Source organism: Lytechinus variegatus, chromosome 5 (genome assembly GCF_018143015.1).
Source record: "Lytechinus variegatus isolate NC3 chromosome 5, Lvar_3.0, whole genome shotgun sequence".
Lineage (NCBI taxonomy): Eukaryota > Metazoa > Echinodermata > Echinoidea > Temnopleuroida > Toxopneustidae > Lytechinus > Lytechinus variegatus.
In genome coordinates, this window is record NC_054744.1 from 38792982 (window position 1) to 38813018 (window position 20037).

General features: G+C 36.9%; 1 protein-coding gene across 1 annotated transcript; it reads right to left on the reverse strand.

Moving 5' to 3' along the window:
• Window positions 1–205: 205 nt before the first annotated feature.
• On the reverse strand, window positions 206–19237 carry LOC121416106 (ubiquitin-conjugating enzyme E2 R2-like). The gene is made up of 5 exons (XM_041609562.1): window positions 18795–19237; window positions 17030–17116; window positions 9213–9313; window positions 4040–4174; window positions 206–1985 (listed from the first exon to the last, which is right to left on the reverse strand). The coding sequence occupies exons 1-5, from the start codon at window positions 18975–18977 to the stop codon at window positions 1754–1756; spliced, it is 738 nt and encodes a 245-aa protein (XP_041465496.1). The 5' UTR covers window positions 18978–19237; the 3' UTR covers window positions 206–1753.
• Window positions 19238–20037: the final 800 nt, after the last annotated feature.

Consider the following 20037-nt stretch of genomic DNA (forward strand, 5'->3'; position numbering starts at 1 on the left):
CCTGACAGCCACTCAATGACACTCCCTTTAATATGCACACAGCTATTATGTATACGGTACACATACACTACTTGATGAGCAGTTGAAAGAAAACTTTATAGAAATAGAAGAAAATAGAGCAAATTTTTGTGTTTTTGTAAAATCACCTGGTATATGTCAGGAAACCAAGCAAAAGTCCTTTGCATTATGCATTAATTTTTTTTTGGGGGGGGGATTGAGCATCGCTCTCCCTTTTCAAAGGAACAGAAACTGATTTTTTAATAGCTTAGAATTGGCATCACTTTTTTTGCAAATGTCAGCTGTTCCTGAATCACAAACATTGCTCCAAGTAATCAAGAGTAAACATTTCAAAAATATCCGTCATTAATCCTAAATGTCTAAAATTTAAGGACAAACAAGGCTATTACAAAATTGTATGCTCATTGTTCACTTAAGTGTTCACCCCTCCTGGTTCTTACTTGAGTGAAAACATTAATACAGTCTAGACATTAAAAAGTATAAATAAAACATTAAAAAAGTTGTTCCATACATTGACACATAATTAATGTAAAAAAACAAGAGAAATAAAATAAGATATATAAAGGTTACACACACTCACATAGAGATACATTTGAATTATAACCATGATCACATATATATCTAAACCATATTCTATATCAACTTGCCAACCTTTGTACAATCTCAATCTCTCATCAATAAATAACAATCAATCATATCTCGTCTCCATGACATTGCTTTTCCCTTTCCTCCTGTCCTTATGACCAACCCTTTGAAGAAAAGAAGAGAAGTTCAGAGCAAGGGAAGGTGTGTCTTGGAAGACACCGGTAATAGATGGCTAAGGGATGAATGTGGGTGCTGTCTAGGAACATTCTAGGACAACTCTCAAGGTAACGTAGAATTCGTCTTTGAAGCAGTTGCCTCCGGGGTAACATTTATCTGTAGCCGGGAGAAGCGCAATAGAGGGACATGTCCACCACATGGCATGCTGCGTTCCAAGAACATATTCGTAGAGGAATCGTCTCCAGGGGACAAGTCCTTCTAAATCCAGAGGTCGTGTATAACTTCTTGCATTTAATTGATGATATAAAAGGCTGCAATAATAGTGTTGTGGGAGTCAGTCAAGTGTACCATGAGGCAGAGACGAAAACTCCACGGACAAATACATGTACAGGCAAACTCGTACACAATAAGACACCATAACCATGTGATTAGATAAGATGAATGAAGTGCTGAAAATATGCTTTCAAAATGAAATGCTATAGAGCTGAACAGAACACATTTCAAGTCCTTCTACCTCAATGCAAAGAATGAAATTCCTATGCTTTTGTGGGTTGTATACCATGACTTGCAATCGTACCCCCTTCCCCCCAAAAAAAATCAACTTGTGTATCAACAATAAATGTGCATTTGATTCTTTTATTTCTAAAGAAGGATTAATAGGGAGCAGTCATGTGGATTCCGTGGAATTACACATTTAATACACAACCGAAAAGGAGGTTCAATATTCTCACATGTTGATCAAAAGCATACTAATTTTTCTCTTTTTTTCTATCTACAGATGGTTATATCCACAAATGGCTTCTTTGTAAAATGGCAGTAAAAAGATAAACACTTTGAAGAGTACTTGCAAGATGATCATCTTTTGAGAGTTAAAATTTTTCTCTTTTTTTTTGTAAATGCAGGATAATATATTTTTTTCTTGAGAAAATGACATCATGTACAGTTGTATAAGAGTTCAGGTGCAGAGTTCTTGTCACGACTCCCCATTTCCAGAATCGTCCTCATCGTCATAGTAACAGTCGTCATCATCGTCAATATCATCATCCTCCACGCCATAGTCGTCATCGTCATCATAGAAGTCGGCCAGATCTACAGAGCTTTGAGATTGTGGTGTTTCTTTCGTCTTGATGCAGTATTCTTCAAGTGTGGTTGGCACGACAACTGAATCCTTTTGTGCATCCAACTCCGTTCTTTTCACTTGTTTCCTACAGAGAAGGTAAAGAAATGGAAAATACAGAATAAAATACAGCTGCAATTTAATTTCAATTCAATTGATTAATTGAAAATTGGTATTGAAAACTGGTTCATATGAACATATTGTATTTTATATGCAAATACATTGTAAACTCCTATTTAATAAACACACACTGCCCAAGTGTAACAGCTAATAACTGGATCAAATTTAATGTTAGTCTCACTGTCAGCACACCTTTTGGAAAACTATTACACTAAACTTCAATTCGGGCCATTAATATTTTTTGATATCAGAAAATCTGTAACAAAATTATTCTTCATTGCAAGTTATGACAGTCGTAATGACATTTGATTTCCTATACCGGTCATCAAGTTCTAAAGACCATTCTAGACAAACATAACTTGTATGTTTAATAAACTACATACATGTATGTACACAGTATGACTCCTATTCTCCCAAAAATAAAAGATTATCTCCAGTGTGCAAAATTGTATGCGACTATATTTATCTCCTACATGGAATTTTTTGGCAAGGAGTTTCATTCCATAATTCCCACAGCTCAAAGCAAAAGAATTATGGGCCGTACATGTAAGTGCTGAATAATGCAAATTGGGATCAAAGTACATGTACATGCATTTCAAATCAACAATAAAAATGCAGGGTTGTTGATAGTCATTAGTGCTACGTCCTTGAAAGAACTTACAGTGAATAAATGATGTTTACTCATAACAAGGACACTGGACAATAAAGGCCATACCCCTATTGTTTGCAATAATGTACATGTACATTAGTCACAGTGAATAAATAACTTCAGTTGAAAATACATATCTGAATGATATCGAGAAACAAAGTACAACAACGCAAATATGTAGCCATAGCATGAAATCCATAAACTTCTAAACACAATTACTTTTACAAAAATAATGTGAAATCAAAAATGTTTCCTTCTCTTCTTTTCCTCTAAAACACATAAACATGTGATGTTATCACTGTGATACATGTACATGTACATGTACGTATGTGCTAGCATTGTTTATTATTACTACATGTACATGTATTAAAGGAAAGTCCACCCTAAGTTGATTTGAATAAAAAGAGAAAACTCCAACAAGCATAACACTGAAAATTTCATCAAAATCGGATGTAAAATAAGAAAGTTATGACATTTCAAAGTTTAATTTCACAAAACAAAATTTTGTATGCACATCCTGGCTGGTATGCAAATGAGGAGACTATGACGTCCTCCACTCACTATTTCTTTTGTATTTTATTATATGTAATATTCTAATTTCTCCTCATTGTCAAGTGATACAACGATTAATTCCTCCCTGAACATGTGGAATTAGCAGCGTTTAATATCTTGATGTACATGGTTCAGTTAATAAGTTGGTCCTTATTGTCAAATATATGAAAAATGAAATATTTCATAATTCAAACAATAAAAAACAAAAGAAATAGTGAGTGATGGACATCATCGACTGATCCACCTAGTTGTGCATATCACCGTTTTGTGAAAATAAGCGAAACTTTATGTCATAACCATCTTATTTTACATCCGATTTTGATGAAATTTTCAGCCCTATGCTAGTTTGAATTTTGTCTAATTATTCAAGTCAGCATTTTCCTGGGGTGGACTTGACCTTTAAATACTATTAGTGCCTGATACCATGCCCTGAAAAACTTTGAGCACTGAATATGTTACAAATTTAGTGATAGGATGTCAGAAATTTCAAGATTATCTCATGAAATTTTAAGCCAATTCAATGCTTTCGTTTTCTTTCAAAAAGAAAACAGTCAGATAATTTTATTTGCATCAAGCACCCGATCAAAATGAATTTCCTTGAAAAGTCTCAGATTTATCTTGCAATATAAGTTCATTCCATATCATAATAGGGAACACACCAAGAATTCCCCATATCGTTTATGAAATGGAATACAGATACATGTAGACATATTTGGGGATTCCCCAAAGCTACAATGTGGCCTCATTCCACACATGTACATTGTACAGTTCTGTGTATGTACAATGTACGTGTGTCTCTTCTCTGTGTGTGTTAGACTCACTTGATAAGGTCCTCGTACTCTTTGTTTTTTCCTTTCGAGTCTTTCCACCGTCTGTACATTACTGAGGCATCCACATTGGCAGGGGAGTAGGTATTGGGCTCGTTGAGTAGTGAGATTACGCTCAATAAGATTGTTCTGAAAGAAAAAGATGCACATTTGATTACTACGCAATTTGCTTTTTTACATACATGTACACATACATGTATGTTCCAAGCAGTGAAGCAGAGCTACCAAGTCTCACGCATTATGCGTGAGACTCAAGCATTTTGGACTCTTGTTCATCCCCTCAAATCTCTGTCTCACGCAACTATCACAGCCTATCCCCATATACATTGTACACAATGTCTGTGATCTCACTCAGATTCACAAAAAATCTCACGCATACATGTAGCTGGTCTTTGAACTTGGCATCTCTGTCCAAGTCATGTTGTGCTTTTTTTTAATGATCACATGTACTGTATATTCACTACATGTATGATCTTTGTATTTTGAAATTGAAATTCATCTCAGTTACTTCTGATAATAAATAACATGATATTCTTTTAGAGTCCATTTCACATACTACAGTATGTAAATTGCATCATGTACAAGAGATTCTATTTTTTTTAAACAGGTAGAAAATCTTCAGAGCATTGCACCATACTGTCTATGATTTTATTTTAACCACAATTCACATGGAGGAATTACAAAAATTCACATGTAGTGAGAACTGATATAAAGTTGTAAGTTAAAATGAAGAGGAAAAGGCAAACACTGGACATACATGTAGTGGGTACATGGATTTTTTTTACATGGAAATGAATGGAATGCAGATATAAAAAGAAAAAAAAAAGCCATGAGACAATATTGAATTCAACTTGCCCTCAAGGAAGTACAGATTTTTACATGCACAACAATACACAGGAATGAATACAAACATTGAGTCCCTGAATTCAATAGGAAATGTTACATGTAGGTCTAGTAAAACCATGACATGAGCAAAAATACTCTGCACAGACTTCCACAAACTACAAAATGTACCAATGTAAAAATGGTCAGGCCTTTCGTATCATACATGTGTATGTAGCCTATTCATTTGTTGTTGTTTACATGTAGCTTTAAAAAATATTGTTTTACAAAAGTAGGCCAACATCCTGTACACTGTATGTACATGTAGTTCAACAGATACTATGTACATGTACATGTACATCATGTACATGTAAATAAAATAAGATATCAAATCAAACATCATGTAATTTTAGTCATTTTTGAAATATTACATAAAAAGATGTGGACTGAACACGGGGAGGTTGGGGGCACAGTTGAAGGGTTCAAAGGTTTCCAAAGTGCTGTATTTGATCAAGTTGTCTTTCACAGGCCCACTATGTACATGTAAATGTACATGTATCATTTTAGGACTTTCTTTTCTTTGGTTTGTCATACATGTAGCGTACAGAAATGTGTGTCTGCATGTGATGTTCCACTAATGTGCACTTTCTGTACCAATTATATTTCAGAACTGCTTTAGTCTGAGGATTGTACATACATGTATATTTGTATGCCTGTAACATGAACTTCATCCGATAATACACTGTAAATATTTCATGTTCTTTTAAAAGAATTTTTAAAGAAATGATTCAGGACAAACACAATTTTGGTATGATTCAAACCGCCTTCCTTGTTTTCTCTCTGTTGGTACTTTTATACCGCAATCCTGTATTCATGATAAGGTCATTCAAGCCACTTGTAATTCTGACATCCTACAGAGCAGAGGTGACACACGGCTTGAGAAGGACTCGTAATGATTTGTAATGCCTAGCAGGTAGCACTCAAGAGGTGGTTTCAGACCGCCTCGAAGTTCGCCAGTTCCAGGTATTCTCTGATCGGGAAATTTACCCCGATCAGAAAATACCAGGTATTTTGGTAATGTGAAAGCAAACTACGCGTAATTTCCCCGAAAGAAAATACCCGCTAAATAGTAGGTACTTGGCGAAATTACGAGAACTTTCGTGGGGATTTTTCCAAGGTCGCAGGTATTTTGGCGATGTGAAAGCAAATTACGGGAACTTTTATCCCAGCGTGTCGTTGGGCGCGGCGGCGTGGGTGGCTGCTGGGCAAGTGATTTTGAATCTCCCGCCTTGCCTGCTTATCAGACCACACTGCGCATGCTCGTAACTTCGGGAACTTATCCCGAAGGATGTGTTTCGGGGCGGTGTGAATGCAGGAATAATTAACGGGTATTTTTTAGCCTTAAAAAGTTCTCGTAATTTAACGGGGATTCTTGTGATCGAGGCGGTTTGAAACCGCCTAAGGAAATTGTACAGTACACTGCACTTATGACTAAGCAATTACTTTTACGATACCTACATGTACATGTACATGTATGTCAGATATTGTTGGATTACATTTGGTGACTGATTTCAAGTTCAGTGTTGACCTTTTGGTGTTGGTGTTTACTTTTGTACATGTACATGTGTAGGTCATTTCTAACACGAGTACATGTACATGTAGGCCTATACATTAACACCAACCATAAAATGAAGATGGTCCTGAAAAGTCACTCACTAGTTGTTGAGATGTCAATAGTGTGATCCGGATCAGTTTTACAAACTCAGATTAGGTTTTGGAGCTACATGTACATGTACAGTAGGGGAAGCAATCAAATTTTCAACAACACCAACGCCAACACCAAACTTGAAATCACCCATTATACTGTACTAGCCTCCATTGGATAGATCTGGAAATACTACTGTTTGATTTTGATGTTTTCAATGAAATTCACTTGATTCAATACAGGTCTGTCGCCTCAATACACTCTATGAATGCAATGCTAAGGGAGCGCTCCGTCAGGTTACCATACATGTTGGATTGGTCCAAACTCCACAGTACTGTTCACATGCAGTAAAGCTTTGAGCAGTCAGCTTGGACCAGTCTCCAGCAAAGTATGTGAAAAGGGTGATGAAATGTGTACATTTGCAAGCTTACAGTACATGTAGGCAAGGAGCTTCAAAGCTTCTTGATGTACACTGTAGGCCTACATGTACCTACAATGTACATGTAGTACATACATGAACGGTATACAACCCCAAGTCTTATCACACTTGCAACTGTGCATGAGCAGTAAAATGTCATTTGAGAAACCATAAACGTGTAATTTTATTGGCGAGTGGCTACGTGTACATTGTACATGTACCATGCGTGAACTCAAAAACATGTAAAAAGGATCTCTTTTTCAAGATAGGGCATGTACGTATGGGAACCGTAATAAGGGTGTAAAAAACACTAAAACATGTGTTGATAGTCCAATTTGCGAGGGTATAAAAAGACTAAAATACAAATCTATGTACTTTTTGCCCAACACTACATGTTTAGGGTCCGATTTGAGTGAGGTGTGCACGGTGCCCGTGGTACTAAACCCAATGGAAGTAAAGGTAAAGCTGATGCCCGTGATCACGTCCGTGACATACAGATATCGTTGCTCTTGTTTAGGGGGAGAATTGTCAAGGATACCGTTTTGTTTCCAATACTTGATAAGGGTACATGGTTTCACACGCAAATACAATGTACTAAGGGGTGCATTTTCAGAACATACTAAAAAAATACTATTTTTAGGGTGCTTTTCGAAACCCATGGTCACGCATGGACCGTGTCCACTTTGTCAATGGAAGTGCCCCCCCCAAACACTGTACTACCGGTATTCTAATCACCTGGGGAGCGTTTCATCAATATTTTTGTCCGACAAGTTGTCAGATCTGACAACTTTCCTGGATTCTGATTGGTTGAGAAGCACTGTTACTATAGCAACTGTCGGATAAAACAGGACTTGTCGGATAAAACGTCTGACTAGTCCTTTCATGAAACGCTCCCCTGATCTTTCTTTAGAATTTGAGTACCACATGGTGCTACATGTACATGTATGTCTGGAAATCTTATGTAACATATCTTCATTTGAAAGTGTTATCACTGTTCATTGTACTGAAAAAGCTAAATTGCCAATTCGTCTACTGCCAACTTGTCTACTCACCACATGGTCTGATATTGTATGTACATGTATATCATTCCATCCATCAACATTTTGTCTAACAACCATTTGGTCCAATAACTATTCGGTCCAATGACTCAAATCATCATTTCGTCTATGACAATTTCGTCTCATAACCAGTTGGTCTAATATTCACTTCATTTTCATTCATTTTGCACAATTAACACTTAATTAGACCAAATGGTATACATGTACACTGTATGGACTAAATGGCTATTGGACCAACTGGGAATTAGACGAAATGGCGAGTGGACTAGTTGGCAGTTAGGCCTAGACCATGTGGATAGTGGACGAACTGATGGTAGATCAAATGAAAGTAGACGAGTTGGCAATTGGACGAATTCACATTCTGGAAATAAACCCAGAAAAATGGGAAAGGTCATTTCAAGGAAAGTTGATCATGACTTGTGTGCTGGCTTACATCATGTATTGAGATACTTTCATAATACTTACATTGTACAACTGACCATCACCCTTTATAAAATTGAGACCATTTTTACGAACTTCCTCTTATGAAATCAAACTGAATTGAGTACATGTAAATTGACTGCAGCTCTGTTCTAGCATATACATGTAGCTATTACTGTACAAACATGTACATGTATGTAGTCACAGAACAGTGCTGGCAAAACACTCTTTAGCCAGGGAAATTCAATAATTGACCTGTCGTGAATCGGGACTTCATGTGCATGTATGACATACAGTATTATGGGCAAACATGCACATACATGTAGGCTACAATGATGACTTTGTACAAGAACAATGTACAGTGTGAAAAAGGAGCTCTCCATGATTTATACAAGTGAACATTTGTAGGCCTTCATAAAATGTACAGTAGGGGAGGAAATACATGTACCCCACCCCCAACCCCCACCAATAATTAAAAGTTTCATGAAAAATTGAATGGACCTTTACTGTAGCAATATACTTTGTACATTGTACATAGGGCCTACAGTGGTCGGTACATGTATGTGTGAATTCACAGAATATTGGCATTTTTTCTATAAAAAAAACAGTCGTTACTATTATTAAGGGTGAAAGTATGAAGCTGAAATGATGAACGAGAAGGGGTACACTGTGCAACAAAAAAAAACAGATAACTGAAGAAAATCAATGTAAAACACTATTGTTTTTCCTCATGATTGACAATACCTGACATTCTGTGTTGGATTCCACCTTTCCGACGGCAGCTCTCCACTCTGTTCATCTGCCACAGGGGGGTGTAGGATGGATATACACACATCACCACTATTCTGTGATTACATTAGACAAAAAAAAGAAAGACATCGTCTCATGAGTACCGACAAGTGACATGTAAATCACAACTGGGCTGCCCCTCATTTACTGCACCTTTCCAGTCTAAATGTCAGCAATCTCTATCAAAATGTCAATTGTACTGCCTTTAACATGAAACTTTAGTTTCTTTTAACTCGTACAGCCTGTCCCTAGTTGAAAGTCCCTATAAAAAAAAGACCTCGGAACAGAAAAAATTTAGTTTTATACTCAGTTCAGGAAATTACACTGTACTGTAGTTGTTCCTGTGGAAAATTTTTTATGGTAAAGTTTCATGGGTTTAAAATACACTTCGGTACAAAAGGCCTGTACTTTACAGACTCCACAAAGCAGACCTACATGTACATGTACATGAATTAAATTCTCACAGCCTGAGTTGTATTTGTTTAAAAAATCATATTTCTGTATTTAAAAAGTATTTAACGAATTACATACAATGTGTAGGCCTACTGTATTAGCCTGTTCAGTGAGTATGGTACTGTAATTTCTTTGTTTGCACAATTTCCATGATGATGACATCAAAACAAACCCCTCGATATTGAGGTCTTGTCTTTGGCTCATGATCAAATTTAGTCCGATTAATTATTTGTACTGGATAGATACATGTACATGTATGTAAAAAAGTAATCTAGCAGAGACATTTTACATTAGTACATTACTGTAGTGTAAATGTCTTGTGCATGTAGGGCTATGGGCAAGGACACGTAACTTGCAAATTAATATTGTTAATACTTGTACATGTACATGTATGTTGCATGATCAAATGCAAAAGTTCAGCCCTGAAGTGAAGAACAGGTTTCAAGCTTCAAGTAAACATACACCAATTGTACTTTATGATTTCAAATATGTGTACGACATTTTTAAACAACTGAAGTGAACATTTTAAGTGCTGTTCAGAGTGGTTAATGGCAGCTATAAAGAATAATTGAGTTTACATGTTACAGAGTATAATGTTTCGTGAAAAATTTATAAGCAAATCCTTAATAATAATATAGGGTCTTGCGCACATGTTTGGTGCTCAAGCCGCTCCTATATTACCCGGCTAAGCTAGGCGTTCAGAGCGCACACAGCTTCTTAAAGAATGACATGTACATATACTTCCTACCGGTACCCACATCACCTGGGTTGAGTGCAGCACATTGTGGATCAGTTTCTTGCTGAAGGAAATTACGCCATGGCTTAAAATGCCACACATCTTACATCCGCTTTTTATAGAAATTTTCAGCTCTAAGCAAGTTTTATTTTTCTCTAAAGATTGATTCACATCAACCTTTTTTTTCTATGGACTTGACGTTACTGTCACAATATCATTTATTTTTCTTGGGTGGACTTGAGCTTAATACTGTCACAAATCACAATATCATTTTTGTAGGAAATCAGCAAGTTGTCCATGTTCATTTAACGGCCCCTAAAAATAATCCCTTAAAAAATGGCATTTTCAGGATCATTGGCATGTTTTCATTTCAGAGATCTATGCAAATCAAGTCAACGATCAGAACACAACTCGTACTGTATTAGCAACATCACATGATGTGGATGCTTTCATAGTTTTGCAGTTTGGCCATAATAGGCCATTCACAAAAAACTCTAGTGATCATCTTCATCTGCCCTGAATAGTAAGTTTGAAGAGTACATGTACATGTCAGTAAAAGAAATATTTTTTTTTTAGGGGCTATTTTGCTTTTCCACACTTTCCAGGGCTACATGTATGAGCCCTGTTACATCTCCTTTCTCTTCTTCTTTTTCCTCTTCCTCCCCTTCCCCCTCTTCTTATTCTCCTTTACTCCTCTTCTTTCTTCTTCCGCTTTTTCTCCTTTCTCCTCTTTTTTCCCCTCTTCTTCTTCTCCTTCCTTTTGCGCATCTCCTTCTTCTCCTCCTCCTCCTTCTTCTCCTCCTCCTCCTTCTTCTTCTCCTTCCTTTTTTCTCCTCCGTCTTCTTATTCCTCTTCTTCTTTTTCTTCTCCTCTTTCTCCTACTCCTTCTCCTGCTTCTCCTTTCTCTTTAATTTCCTTCTTTATGCCCACGCAGACAAAGTCCGGTGGGGGCATTAAGCATTAAAGTAGAAATATATTGAAAATCGTAAAACTGGAGAATCATATATCACAATAAAGGAGAAAATAAGAACACGATGGCGTACATCATTTATCATGGAGACGGATGAAACTCAGTTAATTGATAGTTTAAAGTTCTCTCTCTGAATGCTTCAAACACGCAGAATTACGTCCGCGAAATTGGGGATTTTTTTATGACGTCACTGTCTGTACGAGAGGCGTGATTGGCTCTCCCACGTGAAGCTCCACTTGCATGCAAAACCTGTTGCAAGGGTACATTTTCTCCACATTGTCACTGAATACTTCGATCCCGAAATGATCGAAAGAAATCCCAGAATTTTATCTAGATTTGGATTTTCAAATTGATGATTTTGAGATGAAGAGAATGATGATGAAGTGAAACAACACAGTGACGTAGTTGGAGGTAAATTGGGGGAATTACGCCGATGATGATGATGATGGAAATTCAACTTGCAACACAATCACAAGTAAAGTCATGTACATACCGATTCGCTACCAATTCATGCTGCTGGATCGAGCTAGCTACACCGCGCGGGCCAAATTGAAGTCATGCTGAACATGAATAACCACATCCAGACAGTCTATCATAAGAAGGAAAATGATATAACTGTACTTACAAACAAGTGAATAATCCGAATCTGAAGGCAAATCAACTCAACGAATAGTACCAGACGATATGGCATATGCACAGACGATAAACTTCATGTGGCTGGATAGATATTGTCACTCGTTCTGTTAGATGTAACTTTTATCTCATTAATTTGACAAAATTACAAAACTCGGGGAATTATCATTCTATATAAAAATATAGTAACATCTCTAATACCATTTTTTGAATTACGATAAAACCTGTTTTGAAGGAAAACGTTGAGGTAAATTAAAATTAGATGTGAAAGATCATCCCATCATGCGTAGCATTATGTGATCGTAAACAAACCATCACAACAACACATGCCGTATTGTTTGCTCGCCTTGGCTGAGACTGAGAGAATAGATCTATGCACGTGTTGCACAGCTCTCAATCAGCAAGGAAGGAATACGTGTATGTTTGCGATGGTTTGTTTGCAACATAGAGATGGTTTGCAATGACATACAAGCTACGCATGTTGGGGGGGATTTAAAAGTAATTTTAGTTACTCAACGTTTTCCTTCAAAAGAGGTTTTATCGTAATACAAAAAATAGTAAGAGATGTTACTATATTTTTATATATATAAATAATTCCCCGAGTTTCGTAATTTTGTCAAATTAATGAGTTACAAATTACATCTAACAGAACGAGTGACAATCTATACCGTACCATCCCAGCCACATGAAGTTTATCGTCGGTGCATATCGTCTGCTGCTATTCGTTGAGTTGATTTGCTTTCAGGTTAATTCGGATTATTCACTTGTTTGTAAGTACAGTTATATCATTATTTTCCTTCTTATGATAGACTCTCTCTGGATGTGGTTATTCATTTTCATGGATTAAATTGGGCCCGCGCGGTGTACGTATAGCTACCACTTGTAGCAGCAGCTGCATGAGTTGGTAGCGAATCGGCATGTACATGACTTTGCTTGTGATCGTCAGGCAAGTTGAATTTTCATCATAATCATCGGCATTGTTCCCCCATTATTTACCTCCAACTACCTCGATGTTGTTCACTTCATCATCATTCTCTTCATCTTTAAAATCATCAATTTGAAAATCCAAATCTAGATAAAATTCTGGGTTTTCTTTCATTTCTTGATAGAAGTATTCGGTGACAGTGTGGAGAAAACGTACCCACGCAACAGGTTTTGCATGCAAGTGGAGCTTCACGTGGGAGAGCCAATCACGCCTCTCGTACAGACAGTGACGTCATCAAATTCCAGTCAATTCAGAGACCGATGCGAGGCATATTTCGGAGGGGCATTTTAGCGTTTTTTAATCGGCGATTTTCACCTTTTTGTATTATTTTCGGTATTTTTGAATGACCCACTGATGATCCCCACATCATTACCTTTCCATTGATATATAATAATACCACATTCATAATCAATATATTTCTCCTTTAAGCCCGTCAGTCCGTCCTCCCACTTGGTTTCCGCGCAATAACTAAAAAAACATTAAATGGATTTTAAAAGTTTTTGGTACCGGTATGTACATGTACATGTAGGTAGATGACAACAAAATACAGGCTAAGTTCGAATTTAAAGTACGCAGGTCAAAGTTCACAGCTTATATGCGAGTTGGTCCAAAGGTCGAAATTTGTTCATTATATATGCCTATTGGTTTCTGCATGATATTACATTTAAGTTCAATCATACTGAATGAATTTCTGATCGTGTTAAGCGGGGGCATCTGTGCCTTTGGATACGTCAAATTTCTAGTTTTTATTCTTCTTTTCCTCCTTTATCTGGAAATTTGTGCACTATGACGTACATGTACATACTATGTATAATTTGCGACAGCTGGCGAATGGACCAAGACGGGTTCGAGGTAGGTTTGCGTTTACATCTACGACAAGTAGGTTCGCTAAAAAAGGTGGCCCGAGGTTGGTTTGGGATGTTTGAATCTGATTTCTTTCATAGCTGAGGCAGGCGCTGGGCCGGCCCAGGGCCACCAAATTTCTAGATGTAACAGGGGTGTACTTCTTCACTTGAAGGGCTACTTTTTAGGGGTAAAAGATATGTACATGCAATTGTGCAGTAAATATTATTATTAGTAGAATTTTTTTTTCTAAATTATATTGAGTATTGTTTGGAACAGATCTTGGGGCAACTCTAGAAAGAATAGTTTCCCAAAGCATGCATTTCATACTTTGAAAATTTCCCATAATGGTAACGGGGCTCAGTAGCCAATCAGAAACAAGTTTTCAATGGTATTTACATACCATAATGACAATGTTACCATAATTTATTATTGTAAAGTTCTTTAAAATGATGGGCGTTTTTCTGATCTCCCACTCACAGCTCAAAGCTCACAATCTCCATAAAATGCAAATATTATGTTTGCATAATTAGTATATTAACATGACTACTGGCCAGGAAGGCCATGTATTTATATTGATGCTGGTATTTGTCTGAGAATTATTACATGTACATGTGACCACTGGAACTAAAGATCTATGTACACTGAAATGTCATGATCTGATCATTTCCTTATAAAATCTGTTCTAACACACTGTAATGGAAGTATGAAACAATTGTCATTTATAGTGCATTCTTGCACCAAAATCAATCGATATCTATTATGCACAAAATTGCAATGCTACATGTACATTCAATTTGAACATTTCAACCTGAGAACAAGGTTTTCAAAATAGTTCAAACCAAGCAACCAAGAGATTTTTATTTGGTTGACCAATTTCATTTTTTATATTATTACATGGACACCGTTCCCACTACCTTCCTAACAAGACAAAAGCAATTTTGTGTCTCGCCCACTTATGAAAAATAACCAGAAATATTGTGAGTTGCGAGGGCACGCAAAAGAATTATATTGAAACTTCATTGTGAAATGTCTGGGATGGAATAACACTTTTCATACATGTAACAGTCTTGAATGCAAACTTTAACGTTGACCTGAAAATGACCTTTGACCTAACCATATGACCTCAGACTGCAGCATAACATGCAGGTTCCCCAAGTCCATCTACCATCCAAGTTTGGTTGAAAAGCGACTTGCAGTTGTGGAGTTAGGTGTCATAAGAGAGTCTTGCATGTAAACTTTAACGTTGACCTGAAAATGACCTTTGACCTTACCATGTGACCTCCGACTGCAGCATAACATGCAGGTCCCCCAAGTCCATCTGCCATCCAAGTTTGGTTGAAAAGTGACTTCGGTTGTGGAGTTACATGTATGTGTCATTACAGGTTTGTGACGGATGGACGGACGACGGAAGACATTTGGATCCCTAAGTCTCGCCTTCACCTACATGTATGATGGGCGAATACCGGGTAGTTTACTGGAAACTTGTTAAGTGGAAACTAATAACGCGTAATGAGAACGGTCGAACCGGTCTTGGAAGCGATCTTCAAAACCAGTTTGGAATACCACCTGGCGTCCATGATGTAGATTTCAAGAATGCTTTGCCTTGTTAAACTGATTTTAGCGTGAGGACACAACCATTCTTCAAGAAGCGATCTTCGCACATTTTGAGCGCGAAACGTGTCACCCCACTGAGAGCGTTCCCATAGCAACAAGATCGCTTTTACGTGAAGTGATTTTGAAAACCACTTTCACGTGATCAAATGGGAACGCTAGCAAAGCGATCTTCCAAACTGGTTTCCTGAACTGGTTTCCAGTAAAAACCAGTGTCAGAAAATATGAGAACAGTGTCATGTACTGTACATTACATGTACCTACTTCTAACCAAAAGTCAAAATGTGCACAACAACAGACATTGCATTTCAGGTGAATGTTCAGATTTCAATCACAATTATACATTTGTATGACAGGCATTCTTCCAGTATGGGGCTCTTTTCATAAAAAGTACAAATTGTAAATACCATGTAAACCTTGATTGTGATTGGCTCCTGAGTCATGTTACCATGGTAGGCACTACATGTAGTCACCATAATTGCGAAATTTAAACAATTTTTTTTTAAGGAAACAAGCCACAGACAGGCAACAAATGTATAACACTACAAGGACAATCCAATTTTACAAGTGAAGCTGTATTGTAGAACTGAAATACATGTAAAGTCGGATATAGTTTTCATTAAAAAAATGTTTTATGCTGGCCCATAGTGACCAAACTAGTATTAACTTGCATGATATTGAGATTCCTGTTTGGGGGTGCAAGTATGATGTTGCCATACTAGTTTGCCTGTACCAGTACTTTTAATTGTTATTCTTCCCTATAGCTTTTCGCATGTGGGTGGTTAGGGAGTGTTGATTTATTACTTAATATTAGTAATGCTTCTTTGATCATTTCAATAATGATTCATATCACTGCTTTGAAATTCAATGTTAAGTACCCGACCAAGCACTTACAAAGTCCACTTGCTAGGTGACTCAGCCTACCCGGGCCAAACCTTCGAATATTCTATTTTTAGTACATATGACTGGTGAGGATGATCAAGGGCAAATTTTGCCTTCTGGTACCTCGAAATCAAGACCTCAAGGTGCATCAAGACCTATTAAAGACCAAGGCCGTTTTGTACAAGTACCTTTAAGAACATGGCCTTCATCATGACCACAGCAATATGTCTGGACACCAAAAACTTCAAGAGCTCGCACAAGACTATTAAAGGCCTAATACACTTAAATACAGTGTCGATTATTAAAATCAGATGCCTCAAGACCAAGGCTACATGTACGTAGGTCATGCTCTCATCTCTGTTCATACAGAGTTCATGTTTTATTGTACAGATTCGCTCTACTGTACACATGGCCACTGAAACAAACCCTCATTCCTTTTCAAAATTGGTCTAAATCTATGAAGTCTCAAAACAGTTCATGCAGATGGGATGCTTTGAAAATGTTTGGACTGGTAATTTAACACTACATGTATAAAGCTTGTGTTTCACCCATTTCTAAGATTCCAAAATGATTTTTTTTTTAATCAGAAAAAAGTGCAACAATCAATTTACTCCGCCCCAATCAATCAGGAATATACAGCATTTTGTCTTGCTTACCTCATATATGTTGGGATGCCACATCTTCGTGAGAAATCTGAATGTTGGAGGCGAATACGGGTAGTCATGTGGAAACTTCATAATTGCCTACTCAAACGAGAAAGAGATAGAAAAGAGAGAACAAAAAATGAAACATTACAGTAAAATAAAAAAGTAAACGTCCACTTATTAAACAAGGTCACAAAAAACTACTGGAAATTGTTTCTGACTTATAATTTTCATTTCAAATAAAGCATGCGAACTTAAACACAGGACTAATGCCGAAAAATTTATTACAAATTATAATTTCCTCCTATTATAAAAGCTTCTTTACTTTCTATTGTCCATGGTGGAAGGCAATCATCAATGTCATATTTTTGGTGGACTGCAATAAAAAAAAGGCTGCAAAAAAACTTTAGTGGCCCTAAAATAGAAAACATTACAATTTAGCAAAACTTGGAGTCTTGGATAGCCAAACCGGGCCGCCAAGTGTGAGCTTTGAGTTTAACAGAATTTGGGTGGTCCAACGCTCAATTTAGGTTGCCCGGATCCTGTCTACTGGGCATGAATGCATCGGGGGCACATGGGGATCTGCAGAAGGGTGAAGCCGGTGAACACCATGTGCATTGCAATTTTTTTTAACTACTGTATCTTACAGATTTACATAGAAATGTATATAATTAGTTCCTACATGTTTATATGTTTGACAGGGTAACTACATGTACACAGGGTGAATCACCAAAATTTGACAAGACTTTAAAAACTACATGTAAACTTCAGAATCTAACTTTCATTTACTCTGGGTTTTTTAAATATTTTTTTAAATTTGTATAGGCCCAGGCCCCTAATAAAATTTATCTTTTATTGATTTCATGATCAGTAGAGGCGCACGGCCAATAAGGCAATATGGGAGACTGTCTCCCATCGGAGAGATTACATGTATCTCCAATATCAGAGACTTTAGTAAAGAATTTGGGTATCCAATTTCAGAGACAGTCTCCAGTTTGGGAGACCAATTTCCTGTTTACATTTGCTTCAAAAGGCGGCAAATAAAAATGAGATAAGCACATTCCTCATGAAAATGGGCATCTGACCTCAGTGAGACAAAATTTGGGGTGGAAATAATTATGCTTTTGTTGGTGTTGTTTCTTTTATTCTTTTGCAAAGCAAGTCTCTAAGTCTAATGGGAGATAGGAGAGTCTCCCACATTGGCCGTGCGCCTCAACTGATGATCAAAATAATAACAAATAAATCTTTAAAATTAACTGCAAGACAATAAATTATAGTAACCCAGTACATGTACGACAATACACCAGACGGTGGACTGTACTGTTTCCAGAAGAAGAACACAAATATAGATCTAGTGGAGAGTCTAAGTTATAACATAAAATGTTACACAAATTACATACATGTAGGCTAGGGCCTAGACCGAGTCAATAAACAATTCAAATTAACATTAAATCAGATCTCGTTTTATTTCATGGATTTGCTTTATTTCAATCACATTAAATCACTGACTCAGCATGCTCAGATATCCAAAAGCCTTTGTGACTTGTCTATGCATTGCAAGAGAGGTATCCTCGATCCTCCTCGACCTTGCTTAGTTGGAGTTGCCAGTGAAATGCTTGGATGCGTAGACACCCCAAAGTAAAACAGCTGATCGAGCTCGGACAAAAGTGACACACGTCGTCAAACAAAGGCCATCGGCATTAGCAATCAGAAATACATTCCCTCCATCACCAACAAAATATACTTTATTTCCAAATGATTCATAATGGTATGCTACCTTAAAATAACCTCCTTCATATAATGTTCCCGGTGGACCAAAAATTGCAACTTCCCAATCAAAGAGATTCTCATCATTTGCCTTGACAATAAAACCTTCCACTGGTTCTTTACTGAGTTTGATCAGTTCTGCACGCAAGGCCCGTAGAGCACTGGTCGTCGCTACGCTGGTTGTTGTGGCCATTTCCCCCAAACTTTTTTCTCTTTTTTATCCTTTTTTGCTATTTTTTCTTCAGGTTTTTAGTTGAACAGAAACTTGAATAATCAAAGTGTCTTTCTACTGCCGCTAATAAAAGGAAGACGACACTGCTCGTCTGATATGCCTTATTCTTCGATACGTTTCACGAAGGCTTTGTTGTTGTTCGACGTAAGCAATGCAATCTCCTTGTATGTGTACTGTATGTGTGTTGTGCACGAAGCATTGCACTGCGCTGCTGCATGCACTAAAGATATTAGTCATGTTACAGTCAGTTTAGGTATGACGTCATACGTTAGAAAACGGAGATCGCCCTTTCTTATGTCTTTGTCAAAAGTTTGGGGAAACGGAAGGGGAAATAAACATGCCACCATTTTCGTGTTTTCCTTGTTAATAGTTAAGCGGAATATTAAAATGGCCCCTGAACCCGCATGCACAAAGAAATAAAGATCACTGATGTGATAGACATACAAATACTAGTGTAGAGACAGAAACCATAACTTATTTCCAATTTTCATGGAAATGCACATCGGTGTCGTAGAATTCAGACTCAATAGGATTCCAGTTTAAAATAGGATTATTATTTTTCTCCTTTTCTTAAAATATTCCCTTATGTTTTTCTTTTGAATTGCAACTATTATTCATCTATATAGACATACTCTTGCTCTGATCAATCCGAGATACCGTAAACTTTAAAAAAAAAATGCTGATGCATAGGCCTGCATCATGCCGCGAACTTTGAGGAATAAAATTATGTTGTATATTCCTTAAACTTGTTTATAATGTGATTTCGTTTACAATCTAGTTAAACGCCAAGTCCATCCAAGGAAAAGTTTATTTGAATCTACAGAGAAAAATCAAACAGGCATAACGCTGAACTTTCATCAAAATCTGAATGATGTAGAATAAGAAAGTTATAACATTTTAAGGTTTCGCTTATTTGATTTTTTTTATTTTGATTTTTTCTTCTGCATTCATAACATTCGTATACCATACAATTTTCATTACGTAACAACATATCGGTAATTCATTTTGGTATGAATAGAAA

Coding starts and splice junctions, on each gene's coding strand:
- LOC121416106 (XM_041609562.1), bottom strand. CDS start 18,977: ATGGCCACAACAACCAGCGTAGCGACGACCAGTGCTCTACGGGCCTTG. Junction 17,117..18,794: donor ATGAAGGAGGTTATTTTAAG/GTAGCATACCAT, acceptor TCGTTTGAGTAG/GCAATTATGAAGTTTCCACA. Junction 1,986..4,039: donor GAGTACGAGGACCTTATCAA/GTGAGTCTAACA, acceptor CCTTCTCTGTAG/GAAACAAGTGAAAAGAACGG.